At 38.1% G+C, this 23,998-nt stretch overlaps 1 protein-coding gene across 2 annotated transcripts in view; it reads left to right on the forward strand.

The window, feature by feature from the left end:
* rgs17 (regulator of G protein signaling 17) overlaps nucleotides 1–23,998 on the forward strand; it is a 36,019-nt gene that overhangs the window by 5,901 nt on the left and 6,120 nt on the right. For both annotated transcript variants that reach the window (XR_005281743.1, XM_038296141.1), the window contains exons 2-3: nucleotides 8,633–9,019; nucleotides 17,790–17,920. Coding sequence is in view for 1 of the 2 variants with exons in the window: in XM_038296141.1 (XP_038152069.1) it covers nucleotides 9,017–9,019; nucleotides 17,790–17,920 (134 nt within the window). In the remaining variant the exon portion in view is untranslated. The remainder of the gene's footprint in view (nucleotides 1–8,632; nucleotides 9,020–17,789; nucleotides 17,921–23,998) is intronic.

Here is a 23,998-nt window from a genome sequence, read left to right on the forward strand (position 1 = left end):
CCGTGAGCTGTCTGCGGCTGCCGTCGCAAAGTGAATGCGCATGAGCAGTTGTGGACAAATCAGAATTTTTTTTGTCTTGAATTTTTTATTTATTAATTGGTATTCATCATTTATATCACTTGTTTAAGTTATTTAAATGTAAAAAAAAAAAAAAAAAAAAAAAAAAAAAATTGACCAGGGCCTGTTCAATCATTTTTGCTTGAAGCCCCCTGGCCACCAGGGCCGCTTAGTTCGCTTATGCCTCGGGCCGGCCCTGGATAGGGAACATATCTTAGATCTTATATTTATAATTTGGAGGTCTCCAACAGGGGGTCCGCGACCCCTAAGGGGTCCACGGAGGTACTCCATTGGGGTCGCAAATGTTTTGGTTGATCACTTTTTATATATATATATAAAAAAAAAAAAAACTGTTTTCTCACCCCTCGTGGGGTGGTATGTGTCATCCTCAAGCTCGGGTCCTCTACCAGAGGCCTGGGAGTTTGAGGGTTCTGCGCAGTATCTTAGCTGTTCCTAGGACTGCGCTCTTCTGGACAAAGACCTCTGATGTTTTACCTGGAATCTGCTGTAGCCACTCTCCCAGTTTGGGGGTCACAGCCCCCAGTGCTCCAATTACCACTGGCACCACTGCTGCTCTTACTTTCCACATCTTTTCTAGCTCCTCTTTCAGCCCTTGGTATTTCTCAAGCTTCTCGTGTTCTTTCTTCTTGATGTTGCTGTCGCTTGGGATTGCCACATCTATCACTACTGCCTTCTTGTGCTGTTTGTCGATCAACACGATGTCTGGTTGGTTAGCCATCACCTGTTTGTCAGTCTGGATCTTGAAGTCCCATAGGATCTTAGATCTTATATAGATATATATATATATATATATATATATATATATATATATATATATATATATATATATATATATTTCCCCTGCAATTTTTTTCGACTAATTGAAATGTCTTTAAATACACATTAACATGAAATCAACACACTGTAGTAAACAGATAATTGGAGGCAGAAGATGTCTTTTAGTCATCAATGCTCACATTCAGCGACACAGAGGAGCTCTTTCAAGCTGGGCACCATTTCATTCACAACACCTGTCCCATCAACCAGGAATCAGAATCAGAAATACTTTAATAATCCCAGGGGGAAATTACTTTCGTTACATTACTCCATCTGTAATAGAGAGACTATAGGACTAGTTTGATATAACACAATTTCATACAATATATATAATTAGGGGGTACTCTTTTATAATTGTATTTTAATGTATTTTTACTTTGTTGTGCGTGAGCAAGCCAAAGGCAAATTTCTAGCATCATTGTGTATGGTAGACGATAAAGTTTTTTTCTATTTCTATTTCTAAACTGGAGCTGAACAGCAGCATGTGGGGGTGGGGCAGAGCTCTGTTTAATGTGCTATTCAACGAGAAAAACTCACTGCAGCACATTCTCTGGAATATAATGAAATTAAGTTTAAAGCATAGGGATAGTAGGAAATAAAGTTATTCTTTTTTTTTTTTTTTTTTACAAATGTTCGTTTTTGTAGTATGACAGCCTTTATTTTGAAAGTGGCCTGACAGGAAACAGGGTGAAGAAAAGAGGAAGACATAAAGCAACAGTCTCTATGGGTTGGGACTCCAGCCTGGGATGGCGGTGTGTTGAATGTGGCCCTGCTCCATTATTCAACCTAACTTTGAAGGCAGTTCTTTCCTAAATAGGTTGATATGAAGGTATTTCAAAAAAGGCTTCTTTACCAATCAGTATTAGGTTCATCTTAAAGTTTTAACTTTGTACAATTCTTTTTTGCACATGCATTTTTGAGGAAGTAACTTTAGGGAAGTCTTTTTCCTGGATATTGGCTGTGGAAAATCTCTCAAGTGCAATGCAAACGAAAACCTTATCTTTGCACACGGCTATGCAAAATCTCTTTTTAAAGGCCCTTAAAATACAGAAGAACCTTTTGTTTAAAACCCATCTTTTTTAAACTGCCATCAGCAGTTATAAAGGCTTTTCCCTTTGCAGGGCTGTTTTTTGACAGTTTTTTTCTGTGGACTAATACTCATCCTGCATGTATTATATGATAGAAGGAGGCTGGTGAAAGGTGCAAATATTATTGATTTCGATGCACCTAGAAATAACAAAAATGGAAATGGTCTATACTGTTAATTTACCAAACATATTAATTGATAAATGCTTAAAAAAATAGTTTTCAAGCTTAGGGGACTGGCATTAAAAAATTAATGCCGGTTAAATAAATGAAAAAGGTTAAATATGCACCAAAAATAAAGATGTAACTAGTATTTTAATAATTAAATAAGGTGTATTTTTCATGCTTATTTTAAGGTTTAACAGAGTAGTGATAGTTCAGAGCAAGCTTCTGGTTTTGGATCAACTCGTGAGCTCTCTAAAGTAGCTGGTATTAGTTGATTCAGTGTCGGAAAACTTTCCTTAAAGGGATGGTTAAATCCTTTTCAGGGAGGGCGCTGTAGTGAGGCTCTGAGCAGTAACTGTTTTACTCACACTCTTTAATTGCCTGTACACTCCCAGTTTCAGTAAAAGAAGCCGATTCATAGCACAGAGTTTAGCTAACAGCTGTTCAGACAGGGCCAAAGCCATAGCACATGTCTATCATTTGAAAACTGCCGGTGTTCTGTCAGAAGTGCATACTCTGTCAGACCAGCATACCCATAATCAATCCCCCTTTATCTCTTTAGTTTATCCCTTTAGTTTGGTACGTAAAATACACTTCAACCACCTCAATGAGCGTTTATCCCTTTAGTCATGTCCAAAAAAACTATTTAATTACTTTCTTTTTGGTGTTTTTTGAAGCATATGGCGATCTGACCTTAAATTGTTTTTTTTTTTTTGTTTTTTTTTTTTTTTAGAGACTAAAGGGATAATATGGAAGACCATTCCTGCCATATTTAAAAATATGTCAGCTCACTGACCACTTCATCGTAGGCAGCCATGTTTGTTGTGACAGTGGCCGGTGGCTGCTAGCCCACCAATGGGGAAAAGATGAGCCCTTAAAGGAATAGTACACCCAAAACATGATTAGCCTTCATTTTCTACTCACCCCCATGCTGAACAACACTCTGGAGTACTTTTTTGATATCTCAAATGCATCTGGAGATCTGGGAGGCTTTTTACTGTCTGCGGACATTCAATTAATGGAGGTCTATGGTGCCCGAGGCAGAAAGGTCCATAAAAGTCCACAAAAAAACGTGTCAATATTCCTCCATACTGCTCGTCCAATGTAATCCAAGTGTCCTGAGTGGGTAGCGTCCAGAATTTACTCGAAACGAAGTCATTTAGAATGTTTTTAGAGCCTAAACAGTAGTGTATAGGATTTCCTAAAAGCGCGTTCACGAGTCTACGGAAACCGCGGCAGACCAAACCAGATGAAAGTGCGCATTCAGCTCGGCAAAGAACTCATGCTCTTCCTCAACACTGAAGTCCTCAGACATTTTTCTTTCGTTGTTTCTTTCTTTGCACAGGTAAACAGCACCTTTCTTCTTCTACGCTTGCATTATCGGCAGAGCAGACGCTGAATGCGCACTTTCATCTGGTTTGGTCTGCCGCGGTTTCCGTAGCGTCGTGATCGCGCAGGTGCGCGCTTTCAGGAAATCCTATACACTACTGTTTATGCTCTAAAAACATTCTAAATGACTTCGTTTCGAGTAAATTATGGACGCTATCCACTCAGGACACTTGGAATACATTGGACGAGCAGTATGGAGGAATATTGACACGTTTTTTGTGGACTTTTATGGACCTTTCTGTCTCGGGCGCCATAGACCTTCATTATTTGAATGTCAGCAGACAGCAAGAAGCCTCCCAAATCTCCAGATGCATTTGAGATATCAAAAAAGTACTCCAGAGTGTTGTTCAGCATGGGGGTGAGTAGAATATGAAGGCTAATCATGTTTTGGGTGTACTATTCCTTTAAGACACACCTCTCCTCATATGCATAATTAGGCAAAACTGCATACAGAAATGTAAATACGACAGGCAGAAATAAATAGCATTGAAGAAATGAATAGGGTTAAAAAAAAATACAAAGGAACAATTAACCAGACAAAAATTATATTTGCATGTTATAATTATAACACATAAATAAATACTTAAAGAAATAAGTAATAAATAAATAAAGTTGAAGAATATAAAGGACAATAAATTAATAAGGTAATTACTATTACTATTAATAGTGGTAATTACTATAACGCGGTTCACTTTTCACGGTCTCGCTGTTTCACGGATTTGTATCATGTATTGTTAAACTTTATTGTCAAACATAATCGATGGTGGCTTGTCGGTTTATAAGGATCTTTTGGCCCAGAAGAAAATAGAGGGACAACAACTACCGATAACTATGTTCTTCTCGCCAAAAAACACACCTGCACTGCAGGCTTTAGAAGAAAAAAACGCCACAGAGCAGAGTCAGAATGCAGCGGCTCCGTCAGAACAGCAGTGAAATAGTGTACTGTACTGTACACGTCAGTCACTATTTCTCCTACTGTACTTTGTATTTTTTTTTCATAATCATTTTTCATTTCAATTTTCCCATTCCAATCCGTCACGGTGGGGCGGTGCTGATCCCTGCAATACCCTTCAGTTCGTATTGATGATTAAAATTATTACTTATTTATTTATAACTATATTATGTTACAGTACAGTACAGTAGTTATTTGTTTATAAGTTTTTGTTCCTTGATTTCAATGTTTTATGGAGTATTTCATTGTATAATAACTGTTAAGAAATAAAGGTTTCTACTTCACGGATTTCGCCTATTGCGGGTTCTTTTTGGAGCGTAACCCCCACGATAAACAAGGGTTTACTGTATTACAAAGGCAAATAAACAAAGAAGCTAATTAAGAGGTATATTTATGTTTCACTGTATAATTTAATTTCTACCTACATTTATTTATTTATTGTATTTTTTTGGGGGGGGGACAATTAATTGTATGCTTATTTAGTTTTGGAGCATTTATTTATTTCTGTATTTATTTTTAATTATGGCAGGATTGGTCCTCCATAAATACACGCCCGTTGAGGTAGTCTATTTTTTTAGTATAAAACTAAAGGAATAAACACAAATCTGACGTCTTGCGCTTGTGTTTTGTCTATAGGTATTGCTGGTCTTACGAGGTATGCTCATCTGACAGAACACCGGTTTATTCTGTAAACCTTTAGTCCGACAATATATTTGTGTTGCATTGACTTTTAGAGGTGGGTAATTTTACTCTGAATCTAAATCAGAGTTTTCCTCTGCAAGCTGTTTGTGTTGAAACATGGCGGATGCTAAACAACGGCTTTGTAAAACAAAAAGAAAATGTTAGATTTTCTATTAAAGGGCCACATATTTACCATGCAAATCTAATCTAGTAACAATGTTTTCCAATTTAGACCTTTTAAAAAAGTTTTCCACCATGCCAGAGTCTGGTTTCTGGAGCCGATCACACATCTTTGAGCCCATCCGTACCCTGGCATGGTTACAACTGCTGAACGTGGTTTGCTTTATTCAAACTGCAGAGCGCTTTGCTTGCTGAGTGACGGTGTGGCGGGCCCAGGATGTACGAAAAGCAGGAAGAGAAGGTGCAATGAAAGAGCAGCAAGTTTAAGTAAAAGAAAAATAACAGCACCAATCCTAAGACATGGGGATGTGTGGTTGGGCAACGAGAAGTTTTGGACACCAAAGTAGCAAGAGAAATCCCCTGGACTGCCAAACTGTTTTCATGTGGCTGTCTTCTTCCTGTTTTTATTTTCCTCCATCTTGGAAGTGCAAAAAAATGTTTAGCTTTGTCCCTGTGTAAAAAAAAAAAAAAAAAAAAAAAAAAAAAGAAGCTGCAGCAAGTGAAGTTGTGAATTTTTTGCTGTTAAACCGATCCCTGGACCGGACAGGCAGCGTGAATGCACCCTGATGTTTGATTTTGTGGAGTATTTTTATTCTTTTTTAATTGATTCTCAGCCTTCAAGAGTCTCCCTCAAGCTCCTGATATAAATGATTCTTTCCCTCTTGTGAAGTTATTTGCTGAAGCTTATATTCGTCTAAAGCAGTGTGTCCCAACCTTTTTTTTTCGTCTTGTGTACCCCTTTGGGCATTTCTCTTACCATTAAATCCCCCTCTCAGTCAAAAATATTTGTGACTGTCCAAAACTGGAATGAACTATAACTAATTATAAAATTAAAAGTATTTTATTGAATCCCTTTATCCTTGGGGAATACATTTTTTGGCATGTTATTCTTTCCAACTCCAATAAAAAAACAACATAAATATGTTTCCCAGAAGCAGGTAACAATCAAATAATAAATACAAAATAAAATCATACTATAAATCTGCCTTTATAAAACTGGAGCTCCTCTAAGTAACTCCCCTATAATTACATTTAAACATTAGAGATTGGAAACAAAATGCTGTTGTCAGACTACCTCCATTTACATTGTTTTCATCATTCATGACACCTGAGCTGCTTTCATGAGCTCAGGTGTAGAAAAACAGCTGATGCCAGGCTGTTCTGTATTTGCAGCCTGTTCCTCTGCTTGATTTTGATATCAAAGCTGAAGGTGAATTCAAACATATAAAAAGAACATGCTTTTTGGTTGAAAAAAGCTTGTTTTATCTTGTTTTAAGTAGAACAGATCCCAGCCCTATTTTGTTACCTGAGAAATTCATTATTTTCATCTACCCCTTGCAATACTCTCGCAGACCACTAATGGTACAACTAAAGCTTTATGGTTACTAGTGTTGCGCCGATGCCATATTTTTGGCCCTGATACCGATACCCGATACCTGGCTGTGCAGTATCGGCCGATACCATAATAATGTAAAATAATTGCCATCATGGCTTTGTCAAGCTGCTGCCTACCTTTGTGAAGCAGGAAAAAATCTAATACAAAGTGAATCCAGTAGAACTTTTTAATAAAAAGTTCTACTGGATACTCGCCGATACCGATACCACCATTTTAGGGCAGTATCGGGGCCCCGTCCGATACTGGTATCGGTATCGGTGCAACACCAGTGGTTACCAGGGCTAAACCATTTTGACAAAATCTAACATTGCAGTTAGATTTTGCTTTCCTTCTGCACTAGTGTCCACCAACATGTAGATGTTTCCTGCAGGCTTTCACTCATTTTCAGGACCTTGGAAGTGCGCTTGCCTAGAGCCCATTGTTGCAGGACTTTACTCCTGCTGTTGCTTCGAAAAGAGCTCACTGGTACTCGCATGGATCACTGCGCTAACTGCAACTCTCTCTTCCCATGCGTGTGACATAGGGCTGCAAATAACGATTATTTTTGCAAATCGTTTAATATCGGATAGAAAAAGTTCCTTAAAGAAGGTTCTTTTACTAAGTTAAAGCAGGTGAAATTAAAATATTTCCACTTGAGGAGTTCTGGATAGAGCATATTGACAGATGAAAGTTTTCTTTTTTTTTTTTTTTTTTACTTAAATGCAAAATATCTATATATTGTTTTACAATCTTGGTATACCTACTGCTCTAAATGGGTGCTCTCTCAGCTAAAGGCATGTTTAGAGTCGCTATATATATACCAGTTAACGATTAATCGATTAATATGTTAGCTGACAATTGTTTCAATAATTGATTGATCATGATTAATCTCATTAATTGTTTCAGCCCTACCAGCAAACTCTCTTTAATTGCATTACAGTCTCCTAAAGGGCTTGAGTGAGAAAGTCAGTGTCTTACTTTAGTTACATATAATGTGACAAAATCTACTGACTCTGCTATTTAAAATATAGTTTTGTTACATTTTTGTTATATTGCAAATGTAATTGATAGCCAGGTCTAGCTCTTACCAAAAGGAATGTCTAGGAAAAGTTTTGAATAGATTGAACAGATTGAAATCCAGTCATATCTACTCAGGTCAGCCAGTCATGTGACATTGATGGTGATGCAACAGAAGATTGTGGGCGTTTAACTGAAGCAGAGGAACGATGTCAGCAGTCCTGTCAGTTTTACTCAGTTTCCGAAGGCAGGGAAAATATATAATATCTGTTTGATTGTCGGCCCTGCGTTAATAGTAATAACAGATATAGGTGTGTACCCAGATTTTGATATCTGGGCATCCTTGTTTAGAACTTGAACCTCCTAAAGTTTAAAAACAGCCTTTAGCTTCACCTGTAAGAGTTTGATAGTAAAACAAAACTGAAAACCAACACTTTTAGGATGCTTTGGAGGTATTATCAGTGATTTAGTACTTCACCGCCCTCTGCATGATCCTGTTTAAGGTGGAATAATAGTACAAGTGCACTTCCTGTGGCTTTCTGCTCTGCATTGCTAAATGAGGAACTTTATTTCCTGGTCTTAATGTGTAAATAACTTGTGACCATAAAGTATTTAGCTTTTTCACAATCTGACCAGAGGCTCCTCTTGTTTTTCCTTTGTAACACGACACGTTGATTAGACCTTAAATCACGTCAGCACCTAAACAACTAGGACTTTTGTGATTGCCTAGTTTAATGGTGATCATAAATACCATTTCAGCGGGAAAAGATGTGTAATAGAAAAACTTTTGTTAAATGAAGGTTATAGATTTATAGGTAATAGATAAAGGACCTGAAACATTATATTGTTAAAGTCGATTTAATCATATTTCCCTTTTTGTTTTGTTTTTTCAGATGCTGTACATTCGCCTCCTCCTCTTCTCTCACGCGTAGAAAGGATCCTTTTCCGTTGAGGTCCTAGGAAGCCGACGGCAACAGAAGCAGAACGGGGAAGTGAGTGAAGGAACCCAGAGGAGAGACGTCCTTCCACCTCACCCCGTCTCTCGTGTTCTTTCCTGTGCTACAGGGTCAGGGATGGTGACACCAGTAACCTCTCCTCCTCGCCGTGGTAAAAAGTACCCCATCGCCTCGTTCCGTAGCTCCAGCGAGCCAATCAGCCAGCACGCTCAGACACTCCACCAATCAGTGATTCTGTCAAGCAGCTTGCCACCACCCAGCAACCGATTACCTCACGCCATGACTGCTTTGTCTGACCTGTGTTTAAGAACTCGTTAATTCATGGTAAGTGTTAATAACAGCTGTTCTGGAAAGTGCCAGAAAAAAAGTTTACGGTTATTTCAAAGTGAAGAACATGGATGTTAAATAGTTTTTCTTGGTTTCCTTTAAACTTCCCTGTTTATTTACGGTTATTTGCCTTTTTAACAAACACATTAAAGTAAAAAAAGAAATTCTTTAATATTATATATATTCAAATTAATAAGTTCCTTATTTTAAATGCAGATTTAATTAGACTCAATGAGAATTTTTTTAATTTGTTAATATTGCCGCTTGACTATAAACGCCTTTTTTATTGGTGCACAGTGGTTTTTAGATAAAGCATGAAGCTGATTCTAAGGTTTCATCAATATCACAATGTAACAAGAGAACCAAATTACAACCTCTGTTTATCTTTGACAAGTTTGGATAAATTGTTAGTTGGGTATTTTCAGGTATCAACGTTCCGTGAACATCGCCCTTCTCAAAAGCTCACCTATTTAACTATAGGTCGGATTCGACCTATAGTTAAATAGCATTGCTAGTGGTCTACAGGAGGAGCTAAATCTGAAAGTTGTAGGCCTAGCACCCCTAGTGGCTAAAAGTTACACAGTGTATAATTTAAATATTTAACTACTGACACATTCAATTAACATAAAAATACAGGGTTTACGCGGGTCATTAAAAATAATTAAAGGTCACTAAATTATTATTTTGTTTTAATTGTGGCCATAATTTGCATTAAAATTCATTAAATGTGATTATCGTGGCATTTTAAATGCTTTCATAAAAAAAAAAAAAATAAGTTTATAAAAACAATTTTAATTGGATATAACTGGTTCCATATGTCTGGAAAAGAAGCATAACATGGCAGCAGCCTGTCGACCGTGAAGATGACGAAGGATTTTGCGGTGTCATTTATATATATATATATATATATATATATATATATATATATATATATATATATATATATATATATATATATATATATATATATATATATATATATATATGTGTGTGTGTATGTGTTCTCTGATTTACATGTTTGACAGTCACTGTTCTTTTTTGATATTGTTTTTTTTTTATATCTGGAATTTCTTATTTCTCATTACCACATCTATTATCAATGTTCTCATGGAGTGCCTGTATTTTGATCTTTCCCGCTGTCCGGTTCGCACAGCTTTTTTAGATCTGTGGATAGTGCCGTATTATGGGAATTACAACAACAACATAAAAATCTTAAAAAAAAAAAAAAGTTAGGTGCTCTTTACTCCAATACTGTGAAAAGAAAATTAGTTAATGCATTCAAAAGTCAGTTCCTTAGTAGATAAAGTCAATTTTTGTGGATCTTATTCTCAAGTCCAGTTGTTTTCTGATGGCCTGAGAGGTTTAGAAAACAGTGATAAACAAACGGTATGCCAAAGACCAAGGGCCACAGTAAGCAGACCTGGGGTAAAGGCCAAGTCTCACTGGTTGCATATCACTTTTTAATCTCTGATCCGACTTTTTCCACATAACACTGACTGCGTATAGAGAGCCTCCGAATACACCAGGTGAGCCGATCCCGATATGTGCAGATTTTTTTACTTTTGTCTCTGTCAATGAATTGAAACACTGTCCCATGTTTGAATGGGAACGGTTCTGAAAACTTATTTTACAAAAAATAAAGAAAATAAAACATAGCAGCAAAAAAGCAAAGCCCCACTTAATGACCAGGTGGCTGCACAGCATCTGAAATCAGAACAGATAGAGGATTTTAAAAGGCTTAAGGTCAGAACACACTAAATCCGATTTTGCGTCCAATATGACAGGAAATCGTGTCGGACGAGGTTGTTGCATTTAGCATTTAATTAATGGGGATGATCACACCTTACATAATTTTACTCAAGAGAGCTGCATTGCTCTGACTAAGAATAGAATTCAGATAACAATTCCACTTTATTGTCATCACACACTCACAAGTACAAAGCAACGAAATAATGAATCTTAACCCATCACCTTGGGGAGCAGTGAGCTGCCGTTGTGCATCGCCCGGGGAGCACTGTGGGGTTAAGAGTTTTGCTCGGGGACCCAGAGTGACTGTCCATAGGAGTGGGGCCGGAATTCAGTACCTCTGGAACCCAAGTGCAATGCCCTAACCACTAAGCCACCACTCCCCTAAAAGTCAAGATAGACCCCAGGTCTTTTTTCGCAGCAATTCACTGGCAGTTTCATTTGTCTGACGGGAAGAGAGACACGGTTACAATATAAAACACATCCTCTTTAAGAGAAAATACATATATAAATAAAATAAATAAAGAAACAAATAAAATCTGTTAGTCACACGGGCAAAGAATCAGTTTTGGAATCCCACAATGAAACATTAAAAAATACAATATTTTACCCATGACAGGAGTTCAGGAGGACAGAAAACGACAAATTAGTGATCCCCTTAGTGCCTCACAAAAACAACGAGGGACAGAAAGTGCTATGTGTCGATCTCCTCAAGGGAAAAAAATAACTTCAGGAGGAAAAAGCGGATATAGTAAAATAGTGATTGTCTTTGAGCCTCATAAAATAACTAGGGGCAGACAAAGCAGGTTAATGTTGTGTATCTTTGTCCCCCTCTATAAAAAAAAAGATGGAAAAACTTCAATAAACATCACAGATTACTCTCTGAGAATCACCTCTCACTGCCTCAGTCAGCATATAAACCACCTCATAGCGTTTATTGCTGTAGTTTTATTATCTTTAGATGTAGATCTCTCATATTTTTTAAAATTCCTATGAACATTCTCTATCTGTTCTGGTTTGAGATGTTGCATAGACTTATTAAGTGATGCTTTGCTTTAAAGAATGCACTGGTGTTTTGTTTTATGACTTTTCATAATCTGTCATAAAGTCAATTGTGGGAATTTTTTTTTAATTTGTGTATAGCACAGAGACAGAAGTGAAAAAAATCGCTGCAGATTTGCCCACCCTGCCTAAGTGTAGCCTCTCTATACACAGTTGGTGAAACTTTGAAAAAAAATTGGATCGGAGAGTAAAAAGTCGTTAACAATCGTTGTGTTCAGGCCTTTATGAAAGAAATATAATGAGAACTATGTTTAAAGGAAAGAAGATCTATCTCAGTCAGAGCTATGCAAGCCCTCTTGCAGAAAATCATGTTGGATGTGTTCATCTCCACTGACTCTCAATGCTACAACGTCATCTGGCCCGATTTTCTCTAGGATCGGACGCAAAATGGTGTGTTCAGGGCTTAAAGCTGTGCAAAATGTGAAAAGTCATAGGAAGGAAGCCAGAAGAAGTCCTGTTTAGGATTTGCCACATGTGGAGTATCAAGAATAGGTGGAAGAAGCTGCTAGAGCCTTAAACGTAACCCATGGTATACTTGCAAAACTGCAGGCAGTAAAATACCTGCTCGTCTCCCTGACCTTTCCCTGTTGCATGGTGGTGGCAGCATCCTGCCATGGAGAAACCTTTCTTTAGCGCGTCCAGAGAAGCGGCTCAGAGTTGATGGGTAGCTACAATGGTACGTAAGAGCAGACCTGTAGTGAAAAGGGCCTAGTCAAAGTCCAGACTCATTTATTGATCTGTAGAAAGACTTAATAAATTTATGTTCACAGCCACATGGACTTCAGTCTAATAGAGGAATGGGAAAAACATAGAGACAAACTCACCTTTCTTGCAGTAATATTTGTTGGGGAATACTTTTTTCATGAGGCACTTTACTTGTATTTCCATTAGTATTTCCCTGTCATTATTTTAAAGTAACCTCTCTGGGTCCCTTTTTAGACACTCATCTTTATTGAGTGACTAAAAATATTTTTATTTCCAAACAACATTTGCGTCTCCTGTCAAAGCAGCCTTTGCTTCTGGTTTTTAACAAAGCCAAACCCTCACCGTTATTTGCATCCGGCAGCCTGTTTTCCACTGTGCTGCCTGGTTGCTGAATAACTGATGGTCGCTACACTGGTCTGACGACTGCATTTGCATATCAGGCAGGTTGTGCTTGGCTTACCTCCCCTTGTCACACCATTGTGAACCATCACATGTGCTTATGCTCAGAAAAGGGAATGATAAAGAGGCGAGAAGCCTTTCCTATGGTTTGTAATTTGGATCTTTAGGGATTATATTGGAATTATGACTTTGCAAGTAAGAGTTTTCTTCATCTTGACTATAGTTGTTTACAGTATTAATATGTTTAATTTGTTTGTGTATTTAAAAAAAAACCTGCGTAGAGAATCTTGTAGTTTTTTAGTAGGTTTTTTTTTTTTTTACCTGAGATGTCATTATTTAATTGTCAGTAAAATTATCCTGTTTTAGAAGTAGCTCCTTCCGTTCAGTTGCTTTTAGCTGCTCGTTTAGTCATTAGTGGCGTATCATTTTAAGAGGAAATAAGGATAAAAGTCTCACTCCAGTAGGTCTAAAAACTCCTCTGCTGCCTTAGTGATTTTGTAGGTCCACTTTCCAATGAAAGATCTTTGTGAGTTATGTACGCTAAAAAGTTTATTTTGCGCATTGAAAGTTTGGGTAGAGAGGAAATGTCAGTGTTGGTGCAACACAATGTTTTCCTGCAAAGCTGGTTCATGTCCTTAGACATCACTTTTAATCTGAAGTAGGTCTGAAACAATCAATTGGATTGATTGTGATTAATCGATTACTTAAATAATCATCATTGTAAAAAAAAAAATGTATAAATGTTTTACATTTATGTTGTAAAAAAAAATCTTTTTATTTTGTCAATATGCTCTATCCAGAACTCCTCAAGTATAAAAGTTTGAGTTTCACCTTGTTTAATTATGTACAAAATAATCATTAGTTGCAGTCCTAATCTGAAGGCCTATCCCTTACCTTTGCTAAGGCTTAAAGTTAAAAAAAATTACAAAAGGTTTCCGTTACATTTGGAGTAAGACCATTAGAAATGTTTTTGGCAGACTTAAGGCAATGAGAAAATTTCCTCTATTATGAATTTAATCAATAATCTGAGCAGTACTGGTCAATAGATGCTAAACTAATTATTGTAAAAAAACAAAACTAACATATTTAAATGCACCATTTTTGGATTTTGGTCAGTACTATGACTATCACACTTTCTACATCTATTAATCTTCTCCTTTACCATTTCACTAAAACAATTCCTGTTTTTATAATCTCTCTAGATCTACGTACTTAGATCGTCTCTGCTTTCTTTTCTTTAAGTAATTTTAGAGGCGTTCTCTATGTTTTTATTCTAAGCACTTAGATAACCATGAAGGATGGTTGATTTTTTTTTTCTCTGGTAAGCCGATTCCATCTTGATTTAGATATAGAATATGAAACAAGATTCAGCTTTTTTTCTTAGGCCACCAGATTATTTGTTTAACTGATCGGTTACCTCCAAGAGCTCATAAAGCCATCTTTGGAAGAGAAACAGGCCGATAGCCTCACAGATCCTCCATCATGATTAACAGAGGGCATGTTTTATAAATGTTCACTTAAAACGATTGATCATAAAAATGTATTAATTGCTTTTTAAAACACCTGCAAATTAAATGGCCTCTGCTAAGCTGATCTACTACCTGGTTTAGTAGATCGATTTAGCATGTGCAAACAACTTGTCATGTTTGTCCACATAAATATGCGCATCCTATGCTGATGACCAAAACTAGCAAAATCAAGGAGGAAATCATGCAAATATAGATCCTAACCACCCTGATGCAACGTAGCTATCCTGAAATGGCGTGCAGGGGAAGTTTTTATATTTATTTTTAGCCACATTTAAAATTCAGTTTCCTTTACGGACCAATTAATGAAGCACAGTTATGTATTTATTGAATTATTATGGTTCTACTTTTGTTTTTTCAATTATGTTGGTAAATTCAGCTGTTTAGAACTTAATCTTGCTTTTTGCCCCTTTTGAACTGTCTGTCAGTGGGAGGATCCGAAGTTCAGTTAAAAAAAGTCTGCTTTTATTGATAATTAATATTTTAACTTTACCTTGTATTTAATCGTGCCTTAATAAGATAAGAGTCTTTCAAAGTCAGCTGACCTAGGTGCTGTTACTTTGTCCAGTATGTTTTCCACTGTGTTGTGTTTCCATTTTATGGCTATTTGGCGAAATCAAGCCAAAAGATAGATATTGTTGAGGGATTATTGTTTATTACGCTGATTCTGTGGTCTTATGTTGCACTGAGGCGGGTTCTAGGACTGCAGTTTAAGGGTCTTTTGACCAAAAATAACAGGAAGTGATCATATTTCAGTGTCTGATATTAAAAAGCACAGCTTGACAGCTGACAAAAACCTGCATCTACCGACCAGTTAAAAGGAATGTAGCTGCTGTCAAAGATGGCCCTACACCAACTCCTCACATCACCCACTTAACCCAAAATATATATAATACCGTAACAGAATAAACTTTGACGCTCTATATATTGAGTTACATTTTGGCAAACTTATTAATTTATGTAAAAAATTATATTTATGTTTGAACATATTCCCCCTAAGAAACCTTAAATGTTTTATTGTACAATTTGATATTGAGCTTATCTAATTGTTATGTTTTGGGGGAATTTGGGGATGAAGATGCGGCTAAGCGGCTAATTTTTATTTTTGTTTAAATGCACATGTGAACCAGCAGGCTGAGGTATTGTGATATTGTCCATGGAGGTAATATATTATTTCTTTATTTGAACCCGCCAGGTAAACCAGCATCCCAAGTGTTTTTTTGTTTTTTCAGACATCCCTGCGTCCAAATTCCTCATTCTAAGATTTGTTTCGACAACGCTAGCGGCACAGATGGATGTGGCTCACTAATAAAGTTGCCTATTGTCTTAGGACATAAGTTATTCAGTAGAAATCTATGATGTGTACAGATAAAATGACACATTGTGTCACATAATATAGTGGAACATGCAATAGTCTGCTAAGATTGCAAAAATCGTTCAGTTTTAGGAAGGGCATTAGACTAGCAGGCAGTTGCAGTAAAATGTCTAAAGGAGCACATTTGTGGGGGACGTTTAATTAACCAGTCTGTAGTAATATGACTGCTTAAAGTTATATATTGAAAGTTGTCAAAAATCCTTAGAATGAAGGCCATGTATGAAGATTATAAATCTGATGGTCGAAAACATCTGAGAAGTTGGCAACAAGTTAAACACTCAAATCCACTTAGCATTAGCCAAAAGGCAGCTAGTGAACCCTTGACATAAAGCACTATACAACTTAAAGAAAGCAAAAAACAGCATCATAAAATTGTGAATAAAATCATTCACAGGCCAGTCTGCTCCGTGGTCACCCTCCAACTTCACATTATATGACATTAAATGGTTCAAATATTTCTGATCCACTGAGAATCTCAAACCCTGATCAGGTTGTTTGCTCATCTCACTGTTTTTAAAGTTCATTTGATTTAAAAAGGGGAGCAGACTAACCACAGAAACATTTTACAGCGGTCCCTAAAACCATTATGGAAATTGGCTGACCTCATGCAGCCATTCTCTGCTGCAGTTTTCTAAGATTTTTATATTTTTTTTGTGCTATCTCAATATGTACCGTAGTTTAATTTTTTTTATTATTATTTGTTAGGGTAAAGATAACAATGGTTGTAAAAGAGTAGTGATTTTCTGGCAAATTTTCAGAGTTGTTAAGAGAAATCGGCCATTGTGTCTCTTTATTTTTTACAACACAAGGAAACAGAACGTCAATGATTATTTAAATTCCTCGCAGCCTAGTCAAAAAGTGTAATTTGTTTAAAAAGAAATTGCTAGAGGGTGCCGTATGTTTGATAACAATGGCTTTATTTTGATGTGGATGGGATTCATTGCCCTTCAAATCATGTGCTTACAATAAAGTATTTTTTTTTGTTACGTTTCAGTGTGAGATACTGTTATTCATTTAAAGAGTTTTAAATCCATGGATGCCAATAAGTGCCAAGGGTGCTGTGACTCTTTGATCGAGTCTTTCTGTGCAACCCGAGTGATTTCAAGATGATAGGGAGGAGTAGGTTGGATATTAGTATGTCTAACGAGGCAAATTGACAGAATTACGTTATTTATAGTTCAAGGAATTGAGGAGGGCTGGAACGTTTGGCGGGAGGGGTCCTTCTGAACTAAAATAAAGTCCGAATTTAGAAGAGTTGATCTGTTTTTGGAGAGAAGTATTCCAGCCATCATTAGATTATCAGAAAACCCTGCTGCTTAATTACCATGCTGTTCCTGTAGGGTTTTATATGAGAAGGAGAGCTCATATCAGGAAACAAAAACATTAGCAGTGAAAATCGGCTGTGGCACAAAGATTAGTGTCAATTAAAACGATCAATCAGTGCCAGGAAAAAAAGGCCTCACATTATAAAAGCTTTCTGCACAAATCTTTATCTCCAGCCAGTCGCTGACAGATGTTGCGTCTTCTGATGCTGAACAGATGATGAAGGTTGAAAATGAAGGGGTTAATACAGCTGTGCATGAATTAGTATATTTATTATGCACATGTGCCCATCCATGTTTGTGATATGCAGATCCAGTTTCTCTGTCTGCGGCCATTAAAATGCACATCCAGTGTGTGTCAGGGCTGAGTGAAACACTTGGGTCGAAGCCAGAAAGCCCTCGTACCAAACAAGGAAGGGAATCCTCCTCCCTCAGCTCTCTCTGTTGCTCTTCATCCTTTCCTTCAGGATACATTCCAACTCCAGCTTCACTCCTCTTTCTGGATTACATGTTTCCAGCGAGCGGAGAGTGGAACACGAGGGTTGATTTGTTTCTGCTCTCTCTGTTAGCGTGCGATTGTTTTGAATAATTTTTAACTATGCTCTGTATTTGTGCATGCGTTTGTCGTGAAGCCCCACAGTGTGAGTGGAGTGGAGATGAGAAAAAGGCAGGCGGCTCACATCGAGGCCCCACCCCAGGCCCCCGGACAGCCCCGACCGAACACCTGCTGCCTTTGCTGGTGTGGCTGCTGCAAGTGTCTTTGGTAAGCAAGCAGTACAGTTGAATATTGCTGCCTGGTTCACCACACTGTTTACTAAGAAATAGATCAAACAAGATATTCTTAAAATGAACTACAGGGGCAAATAAAAACCACACACCATAATGTATTTCAGAGTGGGCTTCAGCTATCAGTTATTTTACTCATTAATTAATCTAGCTCTTTCCTTATTTAGGTATTAACATATGAGGAACAAAAAAATGACAAAACCAAATAGGAAATTCACATATATTAATGTATAAATAAATGAAGAACCAAATAAAGAAAAATAATTAGTTGTTTTTTGTGACAAAAACACATTTTTTTAGTTTATTCATTTATTTATTTGTATGTCTAGTTATTTATTTTCCATTTTGAATTATAAAAATGTATTGTATGTTTTAAATGCATTATAAATTAAACAAAACTCAATTAAAAGCTCAGAATATACCCTCAATAGTAAAGTTTTTTTCATAGTAAATATACTATATCATAATGCCTGACTCCTTAAAAAACGGATTTTAAATGTTAATTTTTTCCTGGTTAAATAAAAATATGCTTTTTTTTTTAGCGGAATTGTTTATCTATGGTGTATTTCCAAACAATTCAGCACCTTCAACTGCCTTTTGGAGTCTACCTGTGTCCTTCCCAAAGCCAGCAGGTGATTCTCATTAGACAAAGGAAATATCAACGGCACAAATTTAAATAAAAACTTCACCTAACTGTTCATACAATACAGAACTACTGTGCTGTAACAGTCCAGTTTATCATTGACATGAACACCCAGGTATTTCTACTTATTACAAAATCGATATGGAAGCTTTTAAATTTAATCATTATTGAGTCGAAGAAGTGAAATAGAAGGAAATTATGAGGTTTTTAACAATATCCAGCCCTACTCAGCACTTCTCTACTTCTGTAACATTGCTGAATGTATGCCATAGACAAAATGTAATGATTTCCTGCTTTTTATATATAATTGGGGGATGGACAGACAGCATAGCAAAGGACCAAAACCTCCCATCACCAATGGCCAGGAAAGAGCTTGCATAAATAATTGCATTTCTAAACTGACTGGCTTTTTTTAAAGATCACCAAACAACTTCTTATATCAGCTTTTTAAAACAGAACAGTAGCCTCACTGTAGGGTCTCTGTCAGATGAGCAGCATGAAGCTTTTTTGGTAACATTATCAATAACTTGATTTTCTTTCTGAGAACTATTAATAGAAGACTAAATATAGCTATCAAAGAAATGGGAGTATAAGTCGCTCTCAGTGTTCAGCTCCGTCTGGCGACACATGCTGTATTTTGTATTTCCTGTTTTGTCTTTGAAAAGTAGTTTCTTTAGTTTGAAATGACTGTTAAGGCATCTTTTACTTTTTTTGTTTTTACATAAAAAGCCTTTTTACCACTAGCATTTCCGTTTTCTGCGGTCAGATTTTGAGACAAAAATGAAAAGTGCACCTAGAGATCAGTTAATAGTTGGATACGGTTCCATTCTTCCTGTCACTAGTTGTTTTTATTTTCACAAGGTGCTGACGGGCTTTCTATGCCTACTTTGCATTCAAATGAAAAATTTAAAAACGTGGCGTGCTATTTAAGGAAAACTGTAACATTCCCTGGAAAACACGACAACAGAGCCTCACGCTGCATTTCTACACTGTAAAAACATCTAACCGCGAAGGAGATCCCTTTGATGTTTGGGCGCAGGCTGTCACTTAACCCAGAGTGTCCCTCTCAACTATGTGTTGCTGTATTAATGTGGGAATGAGACTTTAATGTAATTGTGGTCATTTTGACTAGAAAAGTGTGTTAGTCGCTTCACTGTTTGACAACAAATAAATAGAGAAATTTACTGAATTGAAAGGTGATTCTGGCAAACTGTCCGGCGCCTCCAGAAGGGGAGGCAGTGTTTTGCTAACCCTGTTTTGACAGCGGACGTTGTTGGATGGTGGATGGAATACTTTGAGGATCGATCTAACAGCTTTCTGTGGGGAAGAAGAGACGGGGTGCTCAGGGCTGGATTGGTTCATCACTCAGGCTGAAGTTGCCTAGGAGGTCAAAAAACTCCACAGTGGCAAGGCTTCTAGGGTGGACGAGATCCAGTCTGAGTACCTTTCAGCTCTGCATGTCGTGGCTGACATGGCTGTTCATGTCTGGGACGGTGGTCCTAGATTGGAAGACTGGGGTTGTGGTTCCCCTGCATAAGGAAAGGGACCGGAGGATGTGTTCCAACCATAGGGGAGTACCACTCTGCAGCCTCCCCAGTAAGGCTGTGGAACAGTAGACCAGCTCTACACCCTCCGCTGGGGGCTGAGTCGTGGCCCTTTCCTAGGGGCCATCTGCCTTGGCAGAGTCCAAATCTGCACGTTGGACTCCGCAGGACTGCCCTCTGTCACTGGTCCTGTTCATAACCTTTATGGATAGGATTTTTAAATGCAGCCAAGGATCAGAGGGGTCTGCCGCGAGGACCAGCAGATATCATCCCTGCTTTTTGCGGATGACATGGTGCTGCTGGCTTCTTCCTGCCAAGACCCACAGCATGCACTGAGGCAGTCTCCAGCAGATAATGAAGCGGCCGGGATGAGAATCAGCTCCTCTAAGTCCGAGGGCATGGTTTTCATCCGGAAAAAGGTGCCTTGTCCCCATCAGGTTGGTGGAGAGTTCCTGCCTCAAGTGGAGGAGTTCAACTGTCTTTGGGTCCTGTTAGTAAGGGGAGAATGGAGCGGGAGAATGATAGACGGCTTGGTGTGGCGGCTGCTATAATGCAATTTATGACCACCAGCCCCATGGCTAGAGGAGGAAACATGGAGCTTAATGCAGGCAGTCCTAGTAGGCAGCCTGTTTAGCTTCCGGCAGGTCAGCGACCATAAATATCCGGCAAGGGTTAGCCATTGAAGACCTTAGAATCAAATGGTAAATGGCATGTACTTATATAGCACCTTTATTCAAGTCTGGAGACTTGACCAAAGCGCTTTACACTACATTCATTCACCCATTCACACACACACTCACACACTGAGCAAGCTACATTGTAGCCACAGCTGCCCTGGGGCTCACTGACAGAAGCGGGGCCCTCTGACCACCATCAGTAGACAATGCAGGTGAAGTGTCTTGCCCAAGGACACAACGACACTGAAAGTCGGAGTCGGGGCTTGAACCGTCAACCCTTCGATTTCAGGGCAAACTCCTACATCCAACACCACTGTCGCCCCATCACTTTTCAGAAGTTGATTAAAACTGAGCTTTGAGCAAGAAGGGATAAAAAAGTGAAATATTTGTAGCAATCAGTACTCGAGTTGAGGGGGTATGAGGGCGGATGGCATCCCCCTTCTTAAAAAAAAATGAAAAATCATCCCCCTTCTTAAATGACCATCCCCCCATACCATTCCCTGTGACGTTTTATTACTGAATGTGTAAATTTTCTACTGCATATTAACATTAATCGCAATAACGTTCCCTTTCAACGTCTGGCAGTCTGTGGGCGTACGTTAGACCTAGCAAACTAAATAAAATCAAAGAAGTACCATAACTATGAAGCTGATCCCAGTGGAAAATTTGTCCTCTGCATTTGTCCCTAACTATTAGGACCAATGATAGCCATGCCAGTCCAGGGACTGACTGTAGTTCTACTGTAAGGTGCCTTCGTCAAGGTCATTGACCAGCGTACCTGACATGACCTGACCTTTTTTACAACTAAACTACTGGTAGCAATGGAAAGATTCTCGAGAATGTAGAGATAACTGATCTACAGGCATAAAGTCATGTAATCACTTTATTAATTTAACAAGAACAAAATAAATATTAATTATTGGTTCAGGACAAATCCAGAATATTTCCTGTTCTTTGTTTGAATCCAAATTTAACTCCAGTCGTGTGAAGGAAACCGTGTTTCCTCTCAGATCTTAAGCCCTGCAAACTGGGACTTAATAAAGGGCTTTTAAGTTTATTAGAGTGGCATGAAATGGAAATGCACTTCGCCTAGGCTTTGGTTTAATCTTTGTAAAATGAATGAAGATCTAAACTTTATGTTTAGATTTGTAATTAGTATTAAAATGGTGTTTGGGGTGGCTTTCTAAAAGGAAACTGAACAAATTGTTCTGCAGGTCAGAGAGTTGCAGTCTCTTGCTTTACCTCTGAGCAAGGCACCAAAACTAAGAGCTGAAGTGAAGCTTCTCCAGCTGCCTGGCTGCGGCTCGGGTCTTGCCAGGAGAGAGGAGTGAATGAAACATTGTTTCCAGGCAGTGAATGGTGAATGCACTGCTTCTTTCACAGCACTTCATCTGAAGTGGTCGCAGCTTGGGGACTGTGAGTGCGCTCGTGTTTGTGCTTGAGCCCAGCGATGGTGTCAGTTCCCCCGAACTAAGCCCTGAAAAAAACAAATTCCTCAGTAACACATATGTTTGTTTACTGTTTTGGTTTGAGGCTGGAGGGGATCATTTGCTTAGCTTACTGAGCGTGGGTAAAAGTTTAGTCAGTCTTACATGTAAATGGCAGAATGCTCCCAGTGTCTCCTCAGTGGAGTGCTTGAAACGTGCCTCTGAGTCAGACATCCCATCTTTTACTTAGGTTCATGTTTGACTTTGGAAGCCAAATGTTAAGGAAGATATAAAAAGGGTCAAACAGAGAGAGAATCCTCACCCAGTCTTACACAAGGCCCTTATCTGGTCAGGGTGTCTTCTATTTCCATCCCAACATCACATGCAAAACAGCTGTGAAGAACAGCTTGTATATTTAGGCGTATTGTGAGGGCGCCGGGGGCGGGGGGACTGTGGCTGGCTTAGCCCATTACTGCTGCACAATAGGGACTTTGACAAGAGACAGCAAGAGGAAGGAAAGATCCTCCATGGAGGGGCAAAAATAGACTGCTCAGTTTGTTACAACGTAGTCTCTGCAAGTAGATCTGAGACAGAGAGGCTGCTGTGATGAGTCTGAAACTTTATTCTTAGTGTCCACTAGTGATTAACTTAAGCAAGAAGAGGAATAAACCAACAGCTCGGCTTTAAATATGTTGGGCCTTTAAGGAGTTTTTTTTTTTTTTTTTTCATTTTTGAAGTAAAATCAACATTTTGTCAGACTTTCTGAAGGATATTCAAAGTTTATGTTGGCTAACTGCTGCTGTTATTTTTCTGTAGTCTTGCAGCTAAAGCTGAAACAGAACTAGAGGTCAAACTGTACTTTAAGCTAAAACAGCTTGTTTGACTTCTAGTATTTTGTTATTTGGAGTTAGTTTACAAAATGCAAGAGGATCATGTTTAGCAAGAGGGTGAAATCCCAACAAACATTTGAACAATTTTTAAAGCTGTATAGGTCGTATCTCCTACTGCATCTTTGTCTCTCGCTTTCAGTTTTCAGCAGTATCAGGATTGTGAAGCAATTTTCTATCTGCCCAGAATAAGTTCTGGGTCTATCTTTAAAACCTTTATCTCTGTTATCTCCACCACGCAGTCGCAAAAAGCAAATGGACTTAAATGTAAAGCCGGCATGAAAGGAAATACCTACTGCTGTGGAGTAATGTTTACCATCATTTACTAATAACTAAAGGTTATATAAATGTCTATGTTATATATATAAAAAAAACATTAAAGTAAAATAAAAATGTATAAATTGGAGGAAACTTGTGCTAGAAAAGTTTTGCACCAACTGTTGTGATGTCATTGGCTCTGTGAGCAGGATACAAGCGCAGGCAGGTGGAAGTGCTGTAGCCGACTAAACTATAGTGCTTCTTTTAGCTCTCTTATATCAATGTTTTTAGATGCAGGTCAATATTATCTGATATTAAGTTTCTGGCTAATATTGGACCAATTTATAAGATCAATTTTGGATTATGACAGCCCTACTTCATTTGTTTGAAAACACTCTCTCCGCGGCCATGACGCCCATTGACAGCGTAATTTCAACATCATTATGAACTTTAATTTACGCTGAAACTAGAGCTGAAATAATTTATTGGATTAATCTTGAGTAATCGATTATTAACCCATTATAGGGCAAGTTATAGTTTTTGATCACTTGCATACCCCTTACAAATGGAGTCCCCCCCCCGTACCTCAGTGAGGTCTAGAAGTACAAGATCTATATCC

The sequence above is a fragment of the Cyprinodon tularosa genome, unplaced genomic scaffold (genome assembly GCF_016077235.1).
Source record: "Cyprinodon tularosa strain WSP-4 unplaced genomic scaffold, ASM1607723v1 ctg368, whole genome shotgun sequence".
Lineage (NCBI taxonomy): Eukaryota > Metazoa > Chordata > Actinopteri > Cyprinodontiformes > Cyprinodontidae > Cyprinodon > Cyprinodon tularosa.